Source organism: Sceloporus occidentalis, unplaced genomic scaffold (assembly GCF_023333645.1).
Source record: "Sceloporus occidentalis isolate IW3139 unplaced genomic scaffold, rSceOcc1.0.p SCAF_3, whole genome shotgun sequence".
NCBI classification, from domain to species: Eukaryota; Metazoa; Chordata; class Lepidosauria; order Squamata; family Phrynosomatidae; genus Sceloporus; species Sceloporus occidentalis.
Window position 1 is genome coordinate 9,262,511 of NW_028316983.1, and position 25,206 is coordinate 9,287,716.

The 25,206-nt window shown below is 39.8% G+C and overlaps 1 protein-coding gene across 9 annotated transcripts in view; it reads left to right on the top strand.

Moving 5' to 3' along the window:
• Positions 1–16,027, top strand: part of KCNQ2 (potassium voltage-gated channel subfamily Q member 2) — a 150,188-nt gene extending 134,161 nt beyond the window's left edge. For 7 of the 9 annotated variants that reach the window (XM_089513614.1, XM_089513616.1, XM_089513619.1 and 4 more), the window contains 2 exons: positions 9,014–9,137; positions 11,161–16,027. In XM_089513614.1, coding sequence (XP_089369740.1) covers positions 9,014–9,137; positions 11,161–11,883 — 847 coding nt within the window. In that variant the 3' untranslated portion in view covers positions 11,884–16,027. Of the gene's footprint in view, positions 1–21; positions 112–9,013; positions 9,138–11,160 lie in introns of all 9 variants that reach the window. The other 2 variants (XM_089513621.1, XM_089513622.1) reach the window with 1 other exon arrangement.
• The last annotated feature ends 9,179 nt before the right edge of the window (positions 16,028–25,206 follow it).

Below are 25,206 nucleotides of genomic sequence, written 5' to 3' on the forward strand. Positions count from 1 at the left end.
CTTCTCATTTATTTTTGCCAGGATAGATATGATTGTGGGTCCCCCGCCCCCTTCAACTCCCCGGCATAAGAAGTATGCAACTAAAGGATCCTCACCCCAATACTCGCCTAGGTTAGGATTTGCCAAAATGCCTCTTTCTTCTGAAACTTTCATTTGCTTTCTGTCAAACCCCTTTCATGCCACGTTAAATGACAGCATTTGTCACATGCTGCTGACGCATATTGCACCGAATGGCTTGCTCTCCTGGATGTGCTTAAATATTTACTTTTAGAGACACCAAAGGTGGATCTTCACAGCAGTGCAAACTTGGAAATGGCCATAGGACACTTATCCAATCATTCATTTTCCTTTGGTAGAACCATTCAGAATCTCTCAACCTTTATGCTTGGAATGGTAAAAGTCATGGCATTGTATTGGTGAAAATTCAGAGTCTATGGTAAAGCCCTTATTACAATGAGAGCCTCTTTCTAAAGGGGAGAATAAATGTTTGCCCAGATGCATTAGTAATGATACTAAAATACTTGTGGCAAGTTTTTAACGAACCAAAGTCCCAAAGCTTGTTACACAGAAAGATGCTAAGAGCTCCAAACAGTGTGTGGAGCTCTGTATACAAATCCACGGAGCTCATTCTCTTCAATGTTTTCTGTCCGAAAAGAGAAAACCCACTTCACAGGGACTTTTCAAGCATGGCTGTTATGGTTCTTGCACCATTTCCCTAAGGCAGTTCTATTTTTTTCCTGTACTTTAGGATAGAACAGTGCTTTTCTTTTAGATCTGAGTGTTTATGAAAGGTTCTTCTGAAAGAAGGCTTCTCATAGCAGACAGTCTTCCCTGGAAGAGAACCTGTCCATCAATTCCAGTCATTCCTTACAACAAGAGTCATCAATATTTTGGGGTTGGTGAGTACTTTTCAGGGATGTAGTTCTTTAAGTTTCTTCTTGAATGAAGCAACAAGTTATTTAGCAATTGCCTTCCCACTGCAAGAGTCTTTCAAAACTGCATAGTTTTTGAAGACCGTTCACAATTTGGGACTCATTCTGCGCAGTAGTCACATCTGGTTGTTATGCACAGAAAGCTGCGTTTTCTGTGCAGGAATCAGCATTTTTTGCACATTTGGAACTGAGAAACTGGTGTGGGTGCTCTCTCAAAATAGATGCTAGGAGGGGAGGTCTTTCCATTCATAAAAATATTGCCATGGTTGGTGTGGCCAGTCACAAACATGCATTTCCCAAAAGGGAGACAGTTAAAGATAATAGATAACTTTTCCAAGATCCTGAGTGCAAGGATCTTGGGGTTTACGTGCCATAGAGCAATCCACTTTTCTGTGCCCACAGTTTCTGCTCTTGTCATCAAAACTGAAGAGCATAGAAAACAAAATACTTAATCAAAATGGACACCAGAGAAGAAGGCAAGGGTGAGATCTGAGCTTCAGATGCCAAATTGTATACTTGCCTGCATGAAGAACAAATTATACACATTTTACAAACAGCTAGCTGATGATGCCCACTGAAGCAGACACAGAAATGAAACATGCACGCACATCAAACTACTACAGTCAGTGGCAAACACACAGAGTGCAAACGACATACTCCCCTTACTTGCCTCCATTCCCACTAGTTCTCCAAAAATGTTCCATACCATTTTCTAGCTTACCCTTTTTCTTTTTTCTGTGCAGCTGGATGTGCTTCTACATGGGGTACTGGACTGCATCCACTCACCATTTTTATTTCCTAAGGATGCCTATGGCACTCATGTGGCATCTACAGGCCTTATCGGAAGGAAATAAATATGGCACCAAGGGCTGGTGCTTCATTTTGCTTCATGCCAGTATCCCAGTGATTTTCTTAATTATAGACTCTCATGAGGCAGGGAGTTTGGCTGGCACATGAGATCCCATGGACACCACATTGGAAATCTGATCCCTATAATTTGGAGTTCCTGGGAAATGTCAAGACAGACTCTAGGGTACATTCCCATTTCACTTAGGGGTAACCATGAGTATTCCTGGCTAGCATCTTTCAAGAACTAAGTATAATTCATTAAACATATCTCATTCTCATAGCAAGCACACAGAAATTTCTTGACAGCTTTACTTAGTTTGAACAAAGTAAAATTTAAGACCACTGTAGACAGGTGGCATTAACCAGTGGAAAACAAGAGCAACTTGCTATACCAGTAGAAAGGAGTCTACAGTTATATCAATTTGTTCTTGTTTATACCACTAGTTAATAACGTTTAGAATCTATTTTTTGCTGGAAGTAGACCTCCATAATTTTAAACACAGGTAATTATAATTGGTACAATCAAGATCTTGTAAACTGCAATCACCACTGCAAAGCAAGTTAAGGACATTTTGTAACTCAAACCATGGCTTTAGGCTACTTAGCAACATCCCAAAACTGATTCAATATTAGGTAATCAAGATGGCACATTGGAAGAGTCAGATAGCTGGTTTCAGCAATAGGAAATAGACATGCTTACATTGTGGATAGCGATGTGAGATTTTTGAAAAGTGAAGAACCCAGCCATCTACATCAGCCTTCAGTTTATCAAATATTGAATACTCACCACATAGTGTTTGTGATTATGTAGCCCTTGTATTGGATGACATATTAACTCAGATTATAATCTCAGTGTGAGGAAAACATGTAACAAGATGAAAGCCTTCGACTTCACACGTAACAAGATTGTTTCAGTGGGTAACAGATTTCCCAGACATAAAATGCATTTGTGAAGACAACATTGTCTGTGATTGTTCACCCTTTACAGTTTTAACTGTATGCCTTAACACTTAAACACACACTTTAAAGAATCTAATTTGTGAATAACCCCTCTTCCAAAACCAGTCACTGAACCCACAACTATGTCAACATTTCATCCCAGACCACAGTTCCATTGGCCTGGAGGACCAAATAATGCAGTGAAAGAATGCTTTGGGCATAAGTTCTCTACAAGTCTTTTATTATACCAACTGGTTCTGTTTGGAAGGGCAGATAATTAAGAATTGACTCTTTCTGTCACTTCATGTACTGCTACAAAATATCAATTTAAGTAAAACAGCAAGGAGCCCTGCATTATTCAGTGTTGTTTGCCAGGTGGATCTGGCCAGTTTTATCACATCATTGCATACCAACAAAAATAATATTTGTGGTGCAGTATGAATCACTTAATCCATATGGTGTGCCATAGCACATGAGTATCATTCTGTGCAGAACATTCCTTACGTAGAAACATTTCAGGCAGGGGCACACATGCACAAGCATGCCGTTATTTGTTCATATTGAGTCTTACAGTTTATTGATGTCCATCCAAATGAAATTAAAATGAAATGGGTTAATTTAAAATAGCAAACTGGGAATTATGAGTGCAGATAGTGTGTTTGGATTTTTGGAAAAACCCTTGTATCCAGGTAGCTGTTACTAGCAATACAATGACTTCCACGGGTGATTTTTGCTCCCAGGTTTTTAGATACTAAGGAGTGGTTGAACAGTACACAGTCTCACCACCAAATAGTAAATGCTTTTTGAGACAAGGTGGTTTCAATAGCAGATTTGGATTTACAATTGATTTCCTGTTCTAAGAAGAAGAGTTAAAGGTCACACTGGAGGTCCTGCATGCCCTTAAAATAGCCTGTTAAAACAGTCCAACTCAAAGTGATGGTCCATGGACCAATAGTGATCTACAAACCATTAACTGGCAGTCTGTGGTGAGTTTCTAGGAAAGAAAGAAACAGCTGTAGTCAATGGACACAAACATGGTAGAGGGTATTCCAGTCTACCACATCAGATAGTTAAAGAAGCATACCTTTAGAGGATTAGAAAGTGGGTAGCTCTGGTATAGTGTAAATTTTGTAGTAATATTAGCCACAATCCAACTCCTATGTGTGCTGGAGCAATTCTATTGCCTTAATGGCTTTCCTTATGAACCAGTTGGTAGCAAGTTGAAGATCTTCTGGAATTTTGCAGCCAATAACATTTTAATTTACAGATTAGAAACCTATACTGTAGATTAATGTGACTATAGTTTATAAATGACCAAATGAGGAAGGAAAGAAGCATTTTAAAAAAAGAAAAAGAAATGGCCTTCCATGAATTCCAGTGATTGCAAAGTGGGTTCAGTTCAGTTTGATAGCACAAGTTGATTCTAAGGCTAAGGAAAGACAATGCTCCAACCTTATTCATTCTAATTAAAATTCAACAGAGTATGGCACCAACCTTCCCCTTTCAGTAAACAAGGAACTAACGTAGCTTAAAGCTGAACGGTATGTTCAGAAATATCACATCGTACAGAACCCTTGGGACAGCACAGCTTCAGAATCCAGATGGATGATCATCTCATTTATTGCTCCCCTATATTTAAGAAAAATCCTTTCATATGGCAGGAATTGGACTAAGATTTAGGAGGTGTGGCTTTAAAATCTTTGACTCCCACCATTGCTTAAACTAAACTGTTCCACAATTTTGCTATTCAGCAGCCTGAGGGAACCATGCCTCCTGCAAAGCAGACAGGATAAAAAAAAAGATAGCAGTAAAGTTGTGGTGCACCTTTCCTTGGTGTACCATAACCCCACTTGCATGCATCTTTGTGAAGGACCAGAAAGATTGGCCATCTATGGGACCCTCAGTCCCAAATAATCCTGGAAGGGCAGCACTGTGCCATCCCCAGCCAGGTCAGCCATTCTTTTGATTCATGAATTGAATTGAGAAGGCAGGATCCTCCATGCTGCCAGGATAGAGGGCAGCCCCTGTGGCCCTACTCTTTTGCCAGCCTCAAACAGGAATCCAGAGGTAGCCCTGGGACCTGGTGCTTCATACTGCTAAACAGAACAATCACAAACAAATGTTGTGCTAGATATTCTTGACAAATATTTCAAATCAGTATGTGAGGGTAAGTAGCCATTTGTATGACCCTAGTGCACCTCTACTGCTCAAAAGGTAATTCAATTTTTAAAAAAAGAAATCATGCCCCCCCTTTTTTTTTTGCCCTATTTGAGAACTTTTGATCTTTGTTTTCTGCTTTTGACTAGAAGGTGAACTATGGACACACCTCTTTGCATGATTCTCGGAGCATGGAGCAAAATGAAGCATGTGCAAAAATTGCACTATGGCTGAGAAAAAAATTTAGATAGATAGATAGATATATTTCTTTTTGCATCATTTAAAGAAGGAAAAATTTAAGTTTTTTAAATATACTTTCTAGCCAACATTTCAGTGAAAACAGATTAGGATATCAGATATCATTGCTTTGTTGATAGTTGTGTATCAATAGGTAATAAATGTGTATCAGATGTAATTTCTAATGAAGCTGTGTGACTTAAGCTACATTTATCAGCAGTTGTGAGGGTGCAGCTAAACTCACGCAAAAACAATTGTTAAGCCTCAACTCAAATTGTTCACTAAACAAAATTAGCCCTCACCTACATCTTAGAGATATCAGATGTTTCGGTTCAAATGCAGTATGTCACTAAGTGCCAACTGCTTGCAGGAGCAAAAAAGGAAAGTGAGAAAAAACTAAAGAATGAATGAAAGAAAGATTGTATATTGAGGGATATTTTGATCTGACCTAATACTAGGAAATCTAACATTTATGGAACACTGATAAAAGTTGTAAGTCTTATTTTGAAGACTGTGTCCTCATTCACCCACTTCTGGACACACCTGAGGATAATGGACACACCTGGGGATAAATATCTATATTTTCCTTTCATAGACATTACACAAAAAGCAACCCAGTTTTGTATCAAATGAAATTCAACAGGAGCCATGCTTAGTCACAGTTCCCTAATGAGTCCTTTTGTATTTTGACATATTTATACATATGCATTTGTCACTTTCACACTTCATACTTTTAGGTGTACACTAACACATCTTTGATTCAAAGTTATATATTTTTTAAAATGTGTAAATTAGCCTTTTTTGTTTCCTTAATGTTCCAGTGTAGAACTACCTTTACACTTTCTTCCTTGACTTTTGTTAGTAATTGTTCCAAATCTATGATATTTTCTTCTGGTAGTATGGTGTCATCTGCATATCTTAAATTATTGATATTTCTTCTTCCAATTTTCAGGCTTCCTTCCTCTGAGTCTAATCCTTCTTTACATATGATATGTTAATGGATAGAATCAATCAAGGAAGCCACAGCTCTGAGTCTGCAAGACCTGAGCAGGACCATTGAAGATAGGGGCACTTGGAGGTCTCTCATTCATAGGGTTGCCATGAGTTGAGGTTGACAACAACAAAATGAGCCACTTCCATCATTAAAACAAATGTACATTTTACAGACAGGAGCAGAAAAGATATTGACCTGTTATCTCTGCATTTTTATAACACAGAGATGCATTTCTAGAAAAGGAATCAACTACACTGGATACCTGATCACATATTTTTCCATAGTACTAAATCTAAGATCACATTTAATTTAGGGATCTGTTGAAAATGTGGTTGCTTCTAAACATCTGCTCTAAGAGTCATATGCTCCATTTAAAACTGGTCATTCCCTTCTTTTCTTCAAACAGAGAAAAATTATGGATCTTCAATGCTGTTTAGGTGCATGCTGTATAGTTTCTTCCATTGATTAGGAAAGGAATACTGGCAGAGGTTTCCTCAGAAGAAGATCTGTGACCCACTCACCAAACTTCAACATAAAAATAAGTATATGTCCCAGTCAGCACCAAAATTCAGGGACTGTTGACATTTACAAGGGAATGCTGTCAATCCTTATTCATCTGGTGGATGTCTTACAATACAGAACTAGCTTTATCATGAGTCTTCTCAATATTCATGAATGACACCATAATTTTGAGCTCTCACCAGATTTATGTAGGATTGTCATGATCCAAAGTTAATGCAGCTTACTGAGCCTCTTTCTGGTGATGCAAAAGCTGATGCTCAGAAACCCCAATTAGGATATTTCTCTCCCACAAAAAAATCAGATTGCATAATACATGATGAAATAGGGCATGTAATTAAAAAACAAAAACACCAACAACCCAGTAAGATGTATTAACCAGAATGCTATTCCCTAACATTTGTTTACAGTCTCTGTATTCTGAACACTCACTGCAATACAGATACAAAGAAAACTAACCCTTCCTTCTGCCATATTGAGGCAATTTAAGTGGCTGTGTTCTTGGAAATGGCCTTGTGTCTTGCCCCTTTCCTTTGTTTTGTTATGATGTGTAATGGAGATTTTGCAAAGTGCTTTGTAATGTTTCATCTTACTGGTCTTTTCTTCCCCTTCCATTGTCTGCATTCAAACTCATAACTCTCATCCATCTCCTTGTGCATGGAACTGTTGCCTACACTGCAGAACTGCATAAGCAGCATTGTTTGAGTTCCACTCCAAACAACTAACTTGGTGTCAGACAAATTAATGTTTTTTGCTTTTTGTTATGATTGTGGTTTTGGTCAATAGATCACCTGTGCACTTCTGGCATATTATGCAAAGGTAAAATTGTCTAGGATTAATTAATACTTGAGTCTGAAAGTAGATGGGCAGCTTTTAGTATATTGTGTGGTGGTGACCCAAGTTTTCCTTAAATCTTCCATAACTGAAAAACTGTTGAGAGATAGAGCTGATTATGATTGGTAAGCCATGTTCCCATTTGAAGCATTAGAACAATAAAATACATTGTATTGGGCAAAATGTGGTTGTACTCATATAAACATAAGCTATATCTGTTAATTTTTAGTTTTCATTTCACAGTCAAAATCTACTATCCTCCAAAAATCATGCTCCTATGCCAACTCTCATCCAAACAATATACAAAATGAGACTTGTTTGGTTTCAGTAAAGAGAACCAAGTTATCCTATGAAACTGTTTTCTGTGTAATTCACTACTAGTGGAACATTTTATTAAAGTCTTTGATTATTCTTCTTAACTTGCCATCTTTTCATCAAGTTCAGATATTGGCATTTATTCACTTAATGTCCAAAATTGCTTTATGGTTTTCTGTGGTCTGGTTTTACAAGCCACAGTAGCCCTTACTGTTAGGAAGTTCCTCCTAATGTTGAGCTGGAATCTTTTTTCCTGTATGTCAGATTCCCTCTTATGTATGACTGCTAAAAGGTTCTGACATCTTGCTTTGTAGTGTAGACAGAGATGCTTATATTGGGAGAGAGTGTTGCAAATTAAAGGCAGATTCCATGTTGTATTCTACATGTTTCCATGTAGAAAATATAATTGAATCTTGAACCTGGGGGAAAAATGATGTTTACTATCCTCTACAGGAACAGAAGTTCCAGTTTTAAGAATTGGAAATCCCCATTTGTGTTTATCAATTTATCATAGAAATGAACAAGCACAATTTTGACAAGAAAAGTTGGACATGGGGGGGGGGCTGTGAATAAAATCTGGATGCAGAGATTTGGAAATGCAAGTTTTCTGAAAGCTAGAACAAAACTGTGGGATCTTCATGGTTTGTAAACTGTAAAAACTGAACTCTTTTTTTGTTATTGTTAATATTAGTTGTACAGGTAGTGATAATCATAGTGATAGCAGCAGAATAGCAGTATTTTTTCAGTTGTGGCATTGGAAAATTTCAAATTTATATATTTTTAAATTGCTTGTTTCAGTTCCATAACATGCAAAGTAGGATTGCAGGATTCTTAAACGCTTTTAGGTGTAGATGTTCAGAAATATTATTTTGATTATCTGTAGACAAATTGATTCTTAAGCAGTTTGGCTTCATTTGGGAATTAATAAGCTTGATGTTATATGCTCCCAAAGAGACAAGTTTACTATGCATAATGTGCCAGATTATATCTCTAGAAACAGAACCAATGAATTTTGAACCAATATACTACTTACAGAAATAGAGAGGTGCATTTGCATCCTAGTATGTTTAGCTACCTCTTTCTGTTTGCGTCAATAGTTGTATGATACATTCCAGCTGAGGGAAAGACATTTACTTTGTCCTCCAGAGAAGTAAGAATAGAACAAGACTTCTGAGCCATTGATTATAGTTCATTAACGTCATGGCTTTTTCTGGGGTGGTGTTTGTGCTCCTGGTAGAGTTGACCAGATTGTTGGGCGAGGGCCATCCATGACAGATAAGGACCGAACTAAAGGCCCAGCTGAAGGAGAACTTCAGGAAGATCCAAGTATGATGGGCAGACTTGGCAAGGTAGAGAAACAGGTATGCTTGAAAGTTCTTCAATAGTAACATACAGCTTCTTTCTATATGATTCTTGAAAAGGGGACACAGGGACAGAAGGGAATAAGAAAATTCAAGAACTGAGATTTAATGTCCACTGAGAGAGATGGCTCTAGAAGAGTGGACCTCATTGGTAGTTGGTCCCAGCAGAGCCAGACATCTCCCACTGGTGCAGACAGACTGAAGGTTAAAGCAGTATTGGGAAGAGTGAAGCTAAATGACTACTGGTTTGTCCCACTTCCTTATCCTTGGTTGGGGTGCCTGTGATGTAGGTTTGAGTCTGTGGATGGGATTATGTACTTTCTCTCTCAGATCAGGTCTGTAGTAGCAGTGTTCTTTGACCTGGAACTCCTGGTAGATGCACAGTGATGCCAGTGGCGTGGCATCCTTGCTCCAAAATCAGCTGCTTATCTAACCACAATCCTTTATCAGGAAGTCCCTTCTTGCCACAGCCATTCATATCACACTTGTCTCCAAACTGTATTACTGTGATATGCTTCCATTAAAAAAATCCTCTGAGATTGCATCTTGTGCAAAATTCTGTGGTGCTGAATGGAGCCAAGCACTTTAAATACATTACACTTATTCTGTAGGAATTGCAGTGGCTTCCATTTTGTTTCTTGACTCATTTTCAAAGTGCCATTTAAAACCTTTTAAGTCCTTTAAAGTCTGAGTTGTATGTTATGATATGTGAGTTAATGTTTTTGTAATTTTTGATTGTTGGATTGTTTTTTATTTTTATTTTTGTAAATGGGAATTGTTAATAAAGCTATTGAAAAAAGAGTCCTAAACAGCTTGGGACAGGCAGTGGACCATGTTTTTTTCCTTCTCATTATTGTTCTTATCATCATATGAGACATTTCTTCAGATTCCCTGCCTCCATAAAATATGGCAAATGACTGACCGGGGCAGGACTTTTTTTTTCTGGGTGGCCTCCACCTTATGGATTGCTTTTCCTCTTGAGAAGCATCAGGCTCCTGGTACTCTGCTATTTTCTGTAGATGGTTAAAAAAATTAAGCTTTTTTTTTTTTTTTTAAAAAGCTGTTTTTTTTTGAGGGAGAGGATGAAAATCTTGTTCGTTAAAAAAAAGAAAATATGAAAACTCAACATGTTTTGATATGATCTTCAGCATCACATTTTTCAGTTCTGCAAACCACATTTCTACTTTTCATGTTGTTGGGGGTTTTCTTGGAGATGGGTTACATATTTTTAATTTATGTGGCATTACAGAGCACTCCCTGTGAGTGGCTTAACAAATTTCTTTGCGCCCAGTGCCAGGTGCGTGGCTTACATCAGCAAGCAGTTTTTAAAAAAGAATATTTCCTATGTATATTAATTGTTTTCAGTGGGGCATTTCTGAGTTTCAATCTTAACTCAAGGGAACTATCCAAGACACAGATCCCTGTTCATACCATGAATTTGACATGAAACCTTTTTAAAGTTTGGATGAAATAATTAGTGAATGCAATGGCCTTTTACATGGAAACCAATAGCCACCATCATTGAATTTTTAATTTTAAAATGTTAAATTTCAAAAATCTTTTTTCATCCTTCTGCAAAGCTCAGAATTCACTTAAGTTTGGGGAATTCTCCCTCTCCCTCCATCTCTCAGTGTGTGTGGGCAATAAAAGAAAGGTAAGGAAATGGCAAAATTGTGAGTAACAACCAACAAGTACAATAAATTCAGACAGTATGTATTTAGGCTCCCTTTAAGCAGGAATGAACACAGAAAAGTTAAACAAAAGAGAAAGGATAGAAAAGTATTTGAATACTAATTCTGATTCCAAAATCATTTTCATTTCCATCTTGGTAGCAAAATTTCAAGTCTCCTTGGGCCACAATTACATTTTAACTATGGCTAAAGTGGATTATTTTTTCATAGCTCACAGAATAATTTGAAAATGAAATGTGTATGAGAGAGGAAGTGTGGGGAGAGGCAGACAGTCACCAAGATCTGAGAATTTGTGGGACATACTCCATTAAGATTTGTGTGATATTTTCTAGGTACAGTCCATGGAGAAGAAATTGGACTTCCTAGTGAACATCTACATGCAGCGGATGGGGATTCCTCCAACAGAAACAGAAGCCTACTTTGGGTCAAAAGAACCAGATCCAGCACCACCTTATCACAGCCCAGAAGACAACCGGGAGCATATTGACAAAAATGGGTGCATTATCAAGATCATTCGCTCCACGAGTTCAATGGGACAGAAGAATTTCTCTGCGCCGCCTGCCACAACGGTGCCAAACAACTCATGCCCCCCTTCCACTTCTTGGCAGCCATATCCACGGCAAAGCCATGGAGCTTCCCCAGTTGGTGAACCTGGTTCTTTGGTTAGAATCCCACCACCACCTTCGCACGAGCGCTCTTCATCTGCCTATGGTGGTGGTCACAGGGCCAGTGCTGAGTATGCCAAGAATGAAGACATTACCACTAAACACCCTGAGAGTGCCCTGAGGGATAGTGACACCTCCATTTCTATCCCATCAGTTGACCATGAGGAGCTGGAGCGTTCCTTCAGTGGATTTAGCATTTCCCAGTCCAAAGAAAATTTGGACGTCCTTAACAACGGTTGCTACACCGCTGTGGCCAAAATCAGACCCTACATTGCAGAAGGGGAATCAGACACAGATTCTGATCTCTGCACACCCTGTGGGCCTCCACCAAGGTCAGCAACAGGTGAGGGACCCTTCAGTGACATGGGATGGTCAACTACTAGACAGTGAAGCAATGGGAAGTCACCTGAATACAATGTCAAGAACATGGGCCAGCCTTACTGTCCTCATACCACACATCTTGAGGAGACTGTTCTTTGACCTGGAAGCTGTGGGTGTTCCATCACAGTTTGCTCTGGGGTTGGGGGAGCAGATGCTGTGTTCTCTACAGGGAGAGGGCACTGTAGCAAATAATTTGAAGCCTTGAAATGTTTGGAATTCTTTCTTACTATCTTTCTAAAACTGATAGGTGAACCTATTATCATCCACCAGGGTAGGTAAGCCCCAATTCTTGGTGATCTTTTAAGCTACAAGGGCACAGGTATCACTTAAGAGAGTGGTCAAATAACTAGATTTTTTTTCTTATAATAGGTACTGTAATGGCACTGAGCTATCAGATCACATACAAAATATACTGGTATAACAAAAGAAACATGTCACTATTTATGCCTTGGGGTGGGGGAAGCCAATTTATAATGTGCATTGGCAAATGGTGGTTTAATTATAGATACAGAGAAGTTAGCAGTGGAGACCCAGGCAGGGTTTACAATGGGTGAGTTGTATCCAAATAGCAGACAGAGGATGGAATAAAAGAAATTTGTTCTTGTAGCTGTGGGGATATGGCCACAGTTACAATAGGAGTACTTGGACTCAAAGAACAAAGAAGACTGTGGAAAGTAAGGCTGTTTTCACATGAAATGCTCTTTTTTCTTATTTTTTAATTCACATCTGCAGGATGGCATCAAAGCATTTCTTGATCTGCATGCTCAGATGTTCAAATGGCTTTGCACTCTTTGGAATATTGTTATCTAATGAAGGATAGATTGCACTCTTTGGGAGGATACCATGTGCCATGGTAAAAAGAAAAAGAAACAAAATATGATAGGAAACCAAGAATGCTCATCTTCAAGACTACATCAGTTCACCAGAATAGGGTAATGCAGCACAACCACTGGGTTATTCACCATTTATGTAGCCACATTTCTAGGGTCTATTCATAAAATGTAGAATGTCTGTTTACACACAACATAATGTAGTGACCACATTTATGAGTTTATATGGAAGACAGGTTAAAAGAGACATTCTTAGCACTCATGGAAGCAGCCTAAAGGCAATCTTCTGCCTTGCATCCACACCAAAACAAGAAACTTGGAATTCATCAGGAAGATCAGAACTCTTATGTTAGATCGCCAGTTTTGAAAAAGTTCACTTGAAATATAAGGAGTCAGAGAGTGAAGCTGGATTAGCAGTTGCTGTGCTGTGTTTTAGCACTTTGCGATGTGCCTGGATACTTTTGTACTCACCATTATTTCTATGAAGGAACACTCTCTCTTCCCTTCAGAGATCCCTGAGTCAGATAGATGTCCTCTGATTTCTCCACTATTTCTGTTTTGACCTTGTGCCAAGTCCAGGGCTGCTTGCTTTGATTCTGTCTGGCTATCTCTTTTATCAATGTTTATGTGTCTAGGACTTGAACTATGTTGCTTCTCTTTTTCCCTCCCTCCTTGCTCCCATCTGCCCTGTTTTCATTATTTTAAAAACCCAGTAATGTTCAAATCTGGAAGGAATGACTGGAGAAAATGTCCAAAGTCTTTGAGGGGAATTCTTTTTCCACTTTTGATTGGGTGGCTCACATTTGCCCATGAGTTATCTTCCATCATTTTAGTGTAATTTCAGTGCAGTTCCAATTCCACTTTGCATAGAAAAATGCGAGATCTTTTTATCCCAGATATACACAATACTGACCACATTGTGAAAAGGTAACATGGATTTATCTGGCAACTAGTAACAGTCTTGTCATTGGTGCATTTAGGTTGCCTTGTTGAGATTATAAACAAGAACTGTGATTTCTTCTGCCACATAGACATTGGGCCAAAACAGATGGCCCTTTTGCGCCGCTTTCTGGGTGGCTTGGGAGCATGTGGCATTACATGCCACATGCTCCCAAGCGTCCCAGCTGTTTACACAGGGGCTGGCTTCCAGGTGTTCTGGCGGCATGGTGTTAATTTGCCACACACCCCCAGCGTACCTTAAAGCCAGCTTCCAGCCACGTTGGGACAGAAAAGCTGGCTTTTTGCCAGCCCAAAAAGGAGCAGCTCTTTGCTCATTTTTCGGCTGGCAAAAAGTGTGGTTGCCATGGCCCCAACCAGGCTTTGGAAGGGGCGGCCTGTTTCACTCTCTGCTTACCCCCCCATTCCCTCAGATTTGAGCACCCAAGATATATATTTCATAGTCCAGAATGATCTTCATATAAAATCAAATCCAGAGCAGCAGGTGAGCTCTTTCTGTTGTCTTACACAGTTCCAGTGATCAGGAAGTTTTTAAGACCAGATGAATAGTGAACTTAACTTTGCTGTGTCTGCTGTAGCCCAAAACCAATAGAATCTTAGATCGTTCAAAGGCTATTTAATTGTGCAATGAATTGGGAGGCAAGTGGATAGGGCTGCAGTTAGATTGGTGAAACCCTTGTTGATTAAGCCTGTGGACTTCGCTTCACTAAATTTGGGTTATTTTGTGTATGTATTAATAAAACACCTGAAGAGAACAAGTACTTTCAGGTAATGCATGCATCACATTAACCACTGTCTCAGAAAAAGCATTCCTTCTTTTGTGAGAAAGAGGAATATCTTGCCATGCTTCAGTATGGCTTTAGTAATTGATTACAGAGTCGGAACAGTTTTTTTTAAAGTTGGCTAATTAATTAAGAGCCATTTTTATCAACATAAAAAAAGGAATTAGTGTATTAATCATTAAACATTTTAGCCCTTATTTAGATGTTCAGAAACATATATACACATACGGGTCAGTGTATGAGAGGAGGCATTTGTTCTGGGAAGTGAAATTAGGAAATGAAGGTGCACATATGGTCAGCTCATGAGTCAGTCAGCTGAAGTCAATAGATTTCACTTGCAAGAGTTCAATAAACCTATGGCTGACTCTTTTATGAGTTGGGCTATAACAGTACAATTCATCCAGTATTTACTGTCTCCAGTGAATTAATCAAATTCAGTCATGAATCCAACCTGGTAAAATGGACAGCAGTTCACCAGCTTCAGTTCTATCTTCCCATTAACTGGTTTTTTTTTTAATGATTAACTTGTGTACAGGAAGCTGAAGTTTAAAAAATATAGGTCTTTGGAAATGGCAATCTTATTCACTAATTTTATTTGCCATATTTAATGCCTGACCTGTGTCTTTTAATTTGTGGAATGTGGAGAAAGTCCATATAAGGCAATTGTTGGTAGGTCATGGGATGCATTTTATTGGAAGAATAGAGAGGTATGTAGATATTTATGATTGTAGCTGACATCGGTCCCCTTCTATCTAGTTATACACTGGGACAGAGTTGCCCATGTGTATGTTGCAGACTGTGGTTCCTGCAACAAAAGCCCAGTGTTCAGTAACATCAAAACAATAGTTGTTTTTGCTTTGGAAGATGTCAGAGAGAAGGATATGTGCCAGGAAAGTATAATCTGGTTACATAGGTTGTAGGTAATTGGCAGAAGTGTTAACTGGGAACTGCAGACAACAGCAGATTGTGTTCTGTTGCTTGATTTCTTGAACCAGTCCTGTCTCTTACTCCCAAGAATTCATGACAGAACCTGTATCTTCATTAGCCATACCCTCTATTTCTTAATAGCAACCATGTGAGGTTAGGATGCCAAAGAGGGATTTGCTCAGTGATCATGATGCCTGAGGGGGATTCAAACTCAGTTCTTTCCATTCTAACTCCGGTTCTTTATTCCACATCTCACATTGGCTCTTAAAGTGTGCAGCCCCACTTTTAAAGTGTAGGACTTAAAATAACCATGTCTAAAGCCAAGCCTTCCCATTTGTAGAGACTGAACTAAACCACGTACTTGCCAAAATAAGATATGGTCTTATAAACCATGACTACTTATAATTCCATAACCATCTTTAAGACTGAGCCCTGTATATCATATTATTTCCTCTGACGTTGGCACCCTTACATCCCCCATGTCTTGAATATATCCAGTTGTGAATGGCCTTCTTTTGAATGACTTTTCCACTGCCAAAGGTTATTACATCTGGTTCTTACACCATAAAACCAGACCTAAATCTAAATCTTGCCTGTGCAAATTCATCCCAGGAATTCTCTTTGTCTGGGCCACATTTTCTAAGTCAATATTAGTTAATCTTAGGCCTGTTACAGACTGCCAAAATAAAGCTGCTTCGGGTCTCTTTGGAGCTATGCTATTTAAATGATGCATGGGTCCTAAGAGTCCAGAGGTCACGCCAAAGCCACCCTCCATTCCTAAGCACTGGAGTGCAGCTTTGGTGCAGCTTCCGGATTCTTAGGATGCATGCATCATTTAAACAGCATACCTCCAAAGAGACCCGAAGCAGCTTTATTTTGGCAGTCTGTAACAGGCCTTACTTTAAGAGGTCAGATGGACAATGATCTACTACAACTAATGCTATTTGACATGTGATAGGTATTAAAGGTGCAGTGGAAAATAATAGTATTAGGGAATTTCACCTGAAATCCAAACATAGTCATATTCCATATGAGAATGTTACACATGAAGATCAAAGAAGACCTCTATCTTCATCTTAGTTGCTTCCTCACTTCCCTGCTCAACAGGTTGTGGTAAACTGAGTACCTGGATAGTTTGCCAGAGTTAATAACACTAAGCATAAATAAACTGGATCATTGTACATTAGTGCATTACAGATGTTGATGCTCCACCGGCACAATATTGCGTGCCTTACAATATGTCTAAAGAGAGACAGACACAATCTTTTGATAACTATTAATCAAGCTTGTATTTTTAGTCTGAAGACAATGTAACTCCTGTCCCCTTTTGTCCTAGAAAGCTTGTTTCACCATGTATGAACATGTGCTTCTCAGACTAGCTCACATAATGCACTCTCAGCTTTTGCCTGCAAACGCATGCCAGATGAGACAAATAGAAGCCAATACTTTTGTGTATGCATCTGTGTTCCAAGAAGGTTGCCAAGGGAGCATTGCAAAAATATATTGTGCAAATGCTAGTAAACAAAATCAATCATGCTAGGTTTGAACTTGCATTGCCATCTCAATAGATTTGACCATCTATTATATCAGTACATGTCATATCTTTCTTCAGGACATGAAACATGTGATGACTTCTATTACATGTAACCCTGTGGGATAAGTTAATACATTTAATAATATTAGTACCTAGCATTCATGGATTACTTCAGAATGCTCAAAATATTCTGCATACATAATCTCAGTGAGCCTTACAACAACCCTGTAAAGGTAGTTTACTCCATATTGGAGTGGGGACTGAGGTTAACAAAACTAAGTTGGTTTGCCTATATCCATTAAGTGACTTTCTGCAGATGTAGGATTTCAACCAGGACTTAGGGATCACTCCATTGGTCTTTGAAGCATTATGCTACAATAGCTAACAATAAAGAAAATCAGTAGAGGGAGTGAAATGGGATGGTATGTAAGGAGGTAATATTCCTTATCCATTAATAAGGCTGTCTGCCTCAGACTTCACAGTGGTATTGTTTATTATTTGAAGAGTTCTATGGCATTACCATGTTCCAACTAAATGACAAGTCCATCCCTGGAGCTCTTAAACAGTCATCAAGCACAATCTCCAAGACTGTGTCCTGCAGGCTGATACGGATACAACTTTTTAAAAGTGGTTTGCGGTTCAATGCTGGGAAGTGAGGTGCTGCACACAGCTTGTCTCTTGTGTAAGCAACGCAGGTCTTTTGGATTGTAGCCATATTATAATGAATAGATTGCATAATATCCCCACCTACATTTTCCTGGAACAAACTACATATTGGCACTTCTGTTTACATGTGATGAAAGCCATATTAGGGCCTCTTTCTGTTACAAGAAATTTACACACACAATGCCTACTTTATTTTAGTTTTCTCTCTGTTTCATAAAGCTAACTAGGAGCACACATTGAAACTGATGAGTAATATATTCAGGCCAGAAAGCAAAGGGAATACTTTGTCCAACAATGCACTGTTAAGCTACCTAACCTATTGGCAAAAGATGTGAATGGCCAGTGATGGAAACTTGATGCAGGACAAGATAGTATGATCCAGCAGATCTTTGAAATAGTTATGATTTTCTGTTTTAATCTAGCACATAATCTATTGATAGATTTATGTTGTTTAATTGCCAGTAATTTTGTTCAGGCAACCTAAGTGACAGCAGACATGCTTCATAAATCTGTATTGACTGGGTTAGATGAAATGAATAAGGGATTGGGAGGGATTAATAATCCTAATTTTATAGAAAACAAGACGGCTTCCACAAACAGTATCTGTCTCCCCAAGAAATAAAATTGTTTTGTTTCTCCAGAGTGCATTGTTACATGTAATAAACCTGCAGTTAACAAAGAAAATCATAGGCATCATCAGAAAAATATATAAAGAATTAAAATGTTGTCAGTTGTATGTCTGAGGTTACATAACCGGGCAAGAAGAGAAATATCCCTGTATTGTTATAAGGAATGCTGCATTTGAATGCTTTTATATAGGTATATAAAAAAAATCAGAAAGCAAAACAAATTTGACTCTATCCAAACCAATTTTTAAAATAATAATAGAAAGAACAAATCGAAATAGTAAATTTAAAGTTTGCTTGCTTGTCAATATTATATTTCTGATTATTCAACATTGTTTCTCCTTAGGGCTGTGAATTATGTACAAGATGAGATCTGTGTGCAATTTCTCTCTCTCCTATAATCACAAGAGAACAGGGGCATAATCCACCAGGGAATTAGCCATAAAGCAAGAAAAATAAAGATTAGAAAGAAGAGCAACCACTGCTCACAAGTATAGAAGGATTTCTCCCCCAAAATAAGGTCCCAGGCCATGAAGGGCTTTCAAGGTTAAACTAGCCCTGGGGTGCTGGTCGCTTCCATGTTGGGTGTGTGATGAATTTGCTCTGGGTTTTATTCCAGATTTCAGTAGAGGTGTTCACAATGCCTGACACCTTTAAATGCTGGAATAAAACCCAGATCCATTTACACTACTGACACTACACTACTGGCAGGGAAGCCTCCATCCACCCCTGACTGACACCTTGACTTGGGTCTGGAAGCTCACTTGCAAAGGAATAAGCATTTTGGTAGCCTTTCATTGGAATGTCATTGGGTTTTCCTAGTTTCCTGATTGGTTGTGCCTCCGACCAACACAAATGTGGCTGCCCAAGGATGCATGCATTGTCATATTTATGCTCCATGTACACACTGGTATGTAAGCTTGAGACACATGTGCATGGAATCTTATAGGTCCAGTTCTCCTGAGGTATGGAACCTATATCCCATATGTACTGCTTCAGACTGCAGGTGGGACTATATACAAATGAATGCTTTTCCGTGTGTGGTTGTTTATTTTAAAAAAAACCTACACAGAAAAAAGGGTATTGGGGAGTAACTAACTAGCCACATTCTTGCCACATGGAGATCTGTATTCTAGGATTTTCTTTCTTGGAGACAATGGCAGGTGAAGGCTCCAACATCAGTGAGGCAAGAATTCACTGGATGTTTGGCTGCATTTGCCAAGGAATATCCTTAGTGCTGACTCTTGTTTGGGGTGGATCATGCTCAGTACCATGGAAAGCACCATTAAGGCAATTTCACCACTTCACTGATCTTGGAGTTGCCCTGCAACACTGTTTAGAGACCATTTGAGCAGGTGATTCACCTACCCCCTGCAGTGTGAAGATGCATGATCCACATCATGAAATGGGGAGTGTGTTGGATTCTGGTCTAAAACAGCGGATTCAGCACTCCTTAACTCTGTCTTGTCTACCTTCCCAAAGTCTAAAGGTGGAACTGATGGCCCAATTATATTAGAGGTAGAATTAAGAAATAATTAAATTCTGTGATTAGGTGAAATCCATGTATTACTCCATTCATGGAAATGGGGTCTGCACCCATGGATTGCAGGAATATAGGAAGGTGCCTTATATTGACTCATGCCACTGGTCCATCTAGCCCATTATTGTCAGCACCAGTTGGCTGCTTTATTAAGATTTCAGACAGCAGTCTTTCCCAGGCTTATATATGGTTGTAAGGGACTGAGAGGCTGTGCAAATCCCCCAGCTGCTCCTGATCAGGGCCACAGCAACTGCATCCCATGGTCCCAATCTGGCCTTTCCAAAAAACAGCTCCTTTTTGTGCTCTGGAAAAGCTGCGATAGCCCAGCACCACAGCTTTAAGGTGCTCCTTTGGTGCTGTGTCATGTAAACACAGCTCCAGAGGAGCACTGTGATGCCATGCTCCGGATGGAGCAGTATATGGTGTCACACCACCATGGGAGCAGAGTCAGGGCATGCGTTGTATAGATGCCACACCTCAATTCCACCCTCAGGCCAGCCTTAATGGCCGGTCTGCACAGCTCCTGAGTCTAGGATCTGCTGGATGCAGAATATATGTTTTCCCACTGAAATACAACCCTTCCTCTCAGTCTAAGCTTGCAGCCCATAACAAGACTACACAATTTCATACCACACAATTATAGCATTGTGATTCCAATTTAACAGCCCTGCATCCTGTGGGATCCTAAGATTTGTAGTTGGGTGAGAGAATAGAGCTATTTGGCCAAGAATTCTGTCCATCCCTAAATTGCAAATCCCAAAATTTCACAGAGCCATAACTGAATCATATAAAAGGTTCCCCAAGGTGCAAAGGGAAGAAAATAATGAATGACACCATGATATGTACAAATACTGAGGGGAATGGTGTTTTTTTTAAAGAAATGTCTGGTGTTTGGCAAAACTACAAGCCAAATACAGTGTCCTTTCTTTTGGAAATGGGCATATAAGTTATCCTTTTTGTGTTACGTTTACACATATCTTGCACCTGGTCTTTAGAATATAATTTTGGAAGTTATTCACAACACCTTTGTTGACTGTGTTGTTTGAATATTGCTGTACTAGTGATGGTATTAGACAAATTGCCCTTATCTAGGAAAGTCAGATCTTAGCACATAAGTCTATTTTCACATGTGCTGCTGATGGGCATGTGGCTGTTTGCGTTGTGAAGTGCACCCAACCCACACTGAACTGGCGGAATGGGTCTATCGATGGGATTGGCAGGTATATAATCACATTTTATTCCAGATGGTGTTATATATGAGCATGTTCCGATGACTAGCTGGATCAGGGCAGCTGTCTCCAAATATAGAAGATAACCAGGATTGCAACCATATTTTAAACTTTTCACACCAATCTTGTCTCATCAGAAACTTGGAGTAAAAGTAATAATTATCAACATATTATGTATGGTACTATCTATCTGTTACACTAATCAGTGGATGAACCAAGCATGGGATGGATTCAGTGGCTGCTGCAATATGCTCTGTCTTCTGTTGAATGTGATGGGTGGTTTGTACGTTTTTTGGGAAGGCAAAGTTGCTGTTGTATTAGGTTTGTCCACCAAGGGGGTTCCCTCTACTGCACGCTGTTCACCGCACACACTCAAACAAGCATCATATCTGGGGTCATCCTTTTGATAGTAACGATGGCATCTCTGCTTCCTTTTGTTAGCTCTGTTGCCTTGGCTTTCTTGCACATTTGTTCCTGCTCCAAAGAATATTTCATAATGCCTTTGGTACTGATGTACAATTTTAAGACATTTTTGTATTGTATTGAATGGGACACACCTTATCTTGTATTATAGCAATTGGAACTTTATTATTTTCCTCTTGTTGAATGTGTAACTTTTACTGTAAATTTCAAAAGAAAAAAACAATTGTTGACTGTTTCTTTCAGTATTATCCCCTCTCTTTTCAAGTTGGGGGTTGGGGTTCGGAGGAGATAGATGGATGGATGAGGAAAGTGATAGCATTGTATATCCATGAGTAAAAATTACTCATCATCTTTTTAACCTTAACCATAAAGTATGCCCTACAAGAAACATCTTACGAAGCTAGGTATGTTTAGCTTGGGGAAGAAAGGTTTAAGAGGTAATGTGATAGTTATGTAAAAGTATTTGAAGGGCTTTCATATTGAGGATGGCTCAAGCTTGTTTTCTGCTGCTCCAAAGATGAGGTCACAGAACAATGGATTCAAACTACAGGAAAAGAGATTCCACCTAAACATTAGGAAGAACTTCCTGATGGTAAGAGCTGTTTGACACGCTACCTTGGAGTGTGGTGGAGTCTCCTTCTTTGGAGGTTTGTAAACAGAGGCTGGATGGACATCTGTCAGGAGTGTTTTGCTTGTGTATTCCTTTGCGGTAGGGGGTTGGACTGGATGAACCTTGTGGTCTTTTCCAAATGAGACCAAATGAGACATGACAGGGCTATGTATGCTTTGGGTCTGGATGTGCATTACTGAAATACAGCAAGACATAAAGTCTGGGATGGGGATTCTAATTTGATCAGAACAATGTAGCGCAATAGTTTTTTTGTGGGTTTTTCAAGCCTTTGACTTCACAATGTAGCTTAATGCTTTTCCCTTGGGTTTCTCCTAATTATTTTCCCCATGTGACAGAAATCTACAAGGACTCTATATTTTCCTCTTTGTAGATTAAGTAAAATAAAGCATAGATTCTCCCCTTTTCCGCTGATGGGTGGAAGAGCTGTTCGAAAAATGAATTTTAGCAAATCAGTAAGCATCCGTGCCACTCCTTTGACAGAACCTCTAATTTCTCTTTACAAAAATAAAACACTGAAATGCTATTTCTGGATCATTCCACATCATGTGGGATGAATGTGTGATTACATTTCTTCCGGAAGGGAAACAGCTTCAAGATTTTGACAGCCTTCTCAAGAGATGGGATTTCCAGAAAGAGATGGAAGTAATTTGCTATATGCTATTTAAAATTTCTGCAAAAATAATATAGGCGCCTTACAGACGGGCCTAAGCGGCGCCATCATTGCTCCAGGAATATGCACAAGGGGAGGTGCTTCCAAACGCACCTTGCCCCTCGCGCGTATTCCGTACGGCAAGATGGCGGTGCCCTATACAGACAGGCGCGGCCATCTTGACGTAATGGACGCACAGTGTCTGGATGTCTAAACCCGGAAGAGATGTCGTGAGCGCGCACTTTGGCACTTGCGACGTCTCTTCCGGGTTACCGGAAGGAGCGTGATTTTCACACTCCTTTTTTACAGCATGGGGGAGTCGCGCGGTTTGGCTGCAGCGGCTTCCCTGCGCTGCAACCGGCAGCGGCCCAAGACCGCCCCTTTTGGGCGGTCTGTAACGGGCCATAATCATGAAGCCCACTTGAGTTGATATCAATGCAGGAAACAAAGGTTGAAGTTACAGTATGTGATAGTTGAAATGTAGGTTACATGTAATTCCCAATACTACTCACCATTAGCTATGTTGACTAGGGTTGCTGGGAGTTCATCAATATCTGGAATGTCACAGAAGTCCTACCTGCAGTAAACCACAAGAGACAAGGTAGTCTCCCATAGATCATACTGTCAGTAGGATTCTGTACAATCAGTTGATGTCCATGGCAAGGCACCTTCCCAGTCATATAAAAGTCTATAAAGCCAGTGTGGTGTAGTGAATAGAGCACTGGACTACAGCTATGACAAACAGGATTCAAATTCCTGCTTGGCCTGAAAGCCCAATGGGTGACCTTGGGCAAGCCACACTCTTTCAGCCTCAGGGAGGGTTTGGATTCTTGGATCATGGGCTGCGGTTCCATGAGGAGGGATTTCTGGCAAGGGATGGGTTGCATCTCACGCCAGTTGGCAAAAACGTCTTTGCCAATAGTCTCAAAAATTTGATCAGGAGGGCTTTAAACTGAGATATGTGGGGGAGGGAGACAGTATTCTGGAAGGCAAAAAGGATGGAGAAAATAGTCAAACTGTCATAGAGGGAACAAGACAAACAGTGCAAGGACCCAACAATTGGAGGCAAAAATGTTTGCACAGACAGCAAGTAAAGGGAACACATGGTCTTAAATGTCTCTACACTAATGCACAGAACATGGGAAATAAGCAAGATGAACTCGAAATCTTAGTGCAACAAAGCAAATATGATATAATTGGCCTCACTGAAAACTGGTGGGATGAGTCTCATGATTGGAATGTAGAAACAGAGGGATATAACATGCCAAACAGGAAAGGAGGATGAATAGCCCTATATGTCAGGAACATTTACACCAGTGAAGAGAACCAGGACATCAGTCCTGGAAGCCAGGTGGAGAGCATCTGGATAAAAATTAAAGGGGAAGGAAACAACAAGGACATTATTGTGGGAGTCTACTACAGACCCCCAAGTCAGATGGAGGAATTGGATGATGCCTTTCTAGAACAGATGACCACACACTCAGAAAGGAGAGATGTAGTAGTGATGGGTGACTTCAACTACCCTGATATTTGCTGGAAGTCAAACTCAGCCAAATCCTCAAGGTCTAGTAAATTCCTCACTTGCCTTGAAGACAATTTCATTGTCCAAAAGGTGGAAGAGGCAACAAGGGGATCAGCTATTTTAGATCTGATCCTAATCAACAAGGATGACTTGGTTAATGGAGTGCAAGTGGTGGGATCCTTAGGTGGAAGTGACCATGTTCTCCTGGAGTTTGTTATACAGTGGAAAGGAGAAGCCAGGCATAGTCAGACATGCATTCTAGACTTTAGGAGAGCGGATTTCAGTAAACTTAGAGAAATACTAGGGGTGATCCCATGGTCAGGAATACTTCAAGAGAAGGGAGTTCAGAATAATAATAATAATAATAATAATAATAAAGCTTTTATTTTTATACCGCTTTTCCTCCAGATCAAAGCAGTGTACATACAAAATGATAAAACTATTACACATGTCAAATACAATATTAAAAACAGTTATAAAAACAATTGTAAACATTCAATTTTAAAAACAATACAACTAGGATAGTTGGGATATCAATTATGGGTAGTCATCCAATCTGGTCGGGGAATACTTTCTTACAAAGGATCGGGAGGGTACGCTAACTGGAAGAGATGAGTTTTTAATGCCTTCTTGAAGGCTTCCAGTGTACAGCTGGATTGAATCTCCTCTGGGAGTGCATTCCAGTGAGTTGGAGCCGTCATTGTATAAGCTCTTTGGTGAGTCGTTACCAATCTCACTTTAGGGTGTTCAACAATTTCCCCATTGTTCTGAGGGTGCGGGGCGGATTATGTAGGGAGAGGCGTTCCCTCAAGTAACTCGGGCCCAAGCTATATAGGGCTTTATAGGTAATAACCAACACTATGGCGGGATACAGATGGGCAGGGGAAGACGTCTTGGAGGTGTATTCTGCTGAATACGGAGCCTCCAGACCGCCCGCCCCGGGGGCGTGGCTCAGGTGATGGGGCTTCCACATGGGGGGCAGTGAAGACGCCTCACCTGGGGCCGTTTCTGACCCG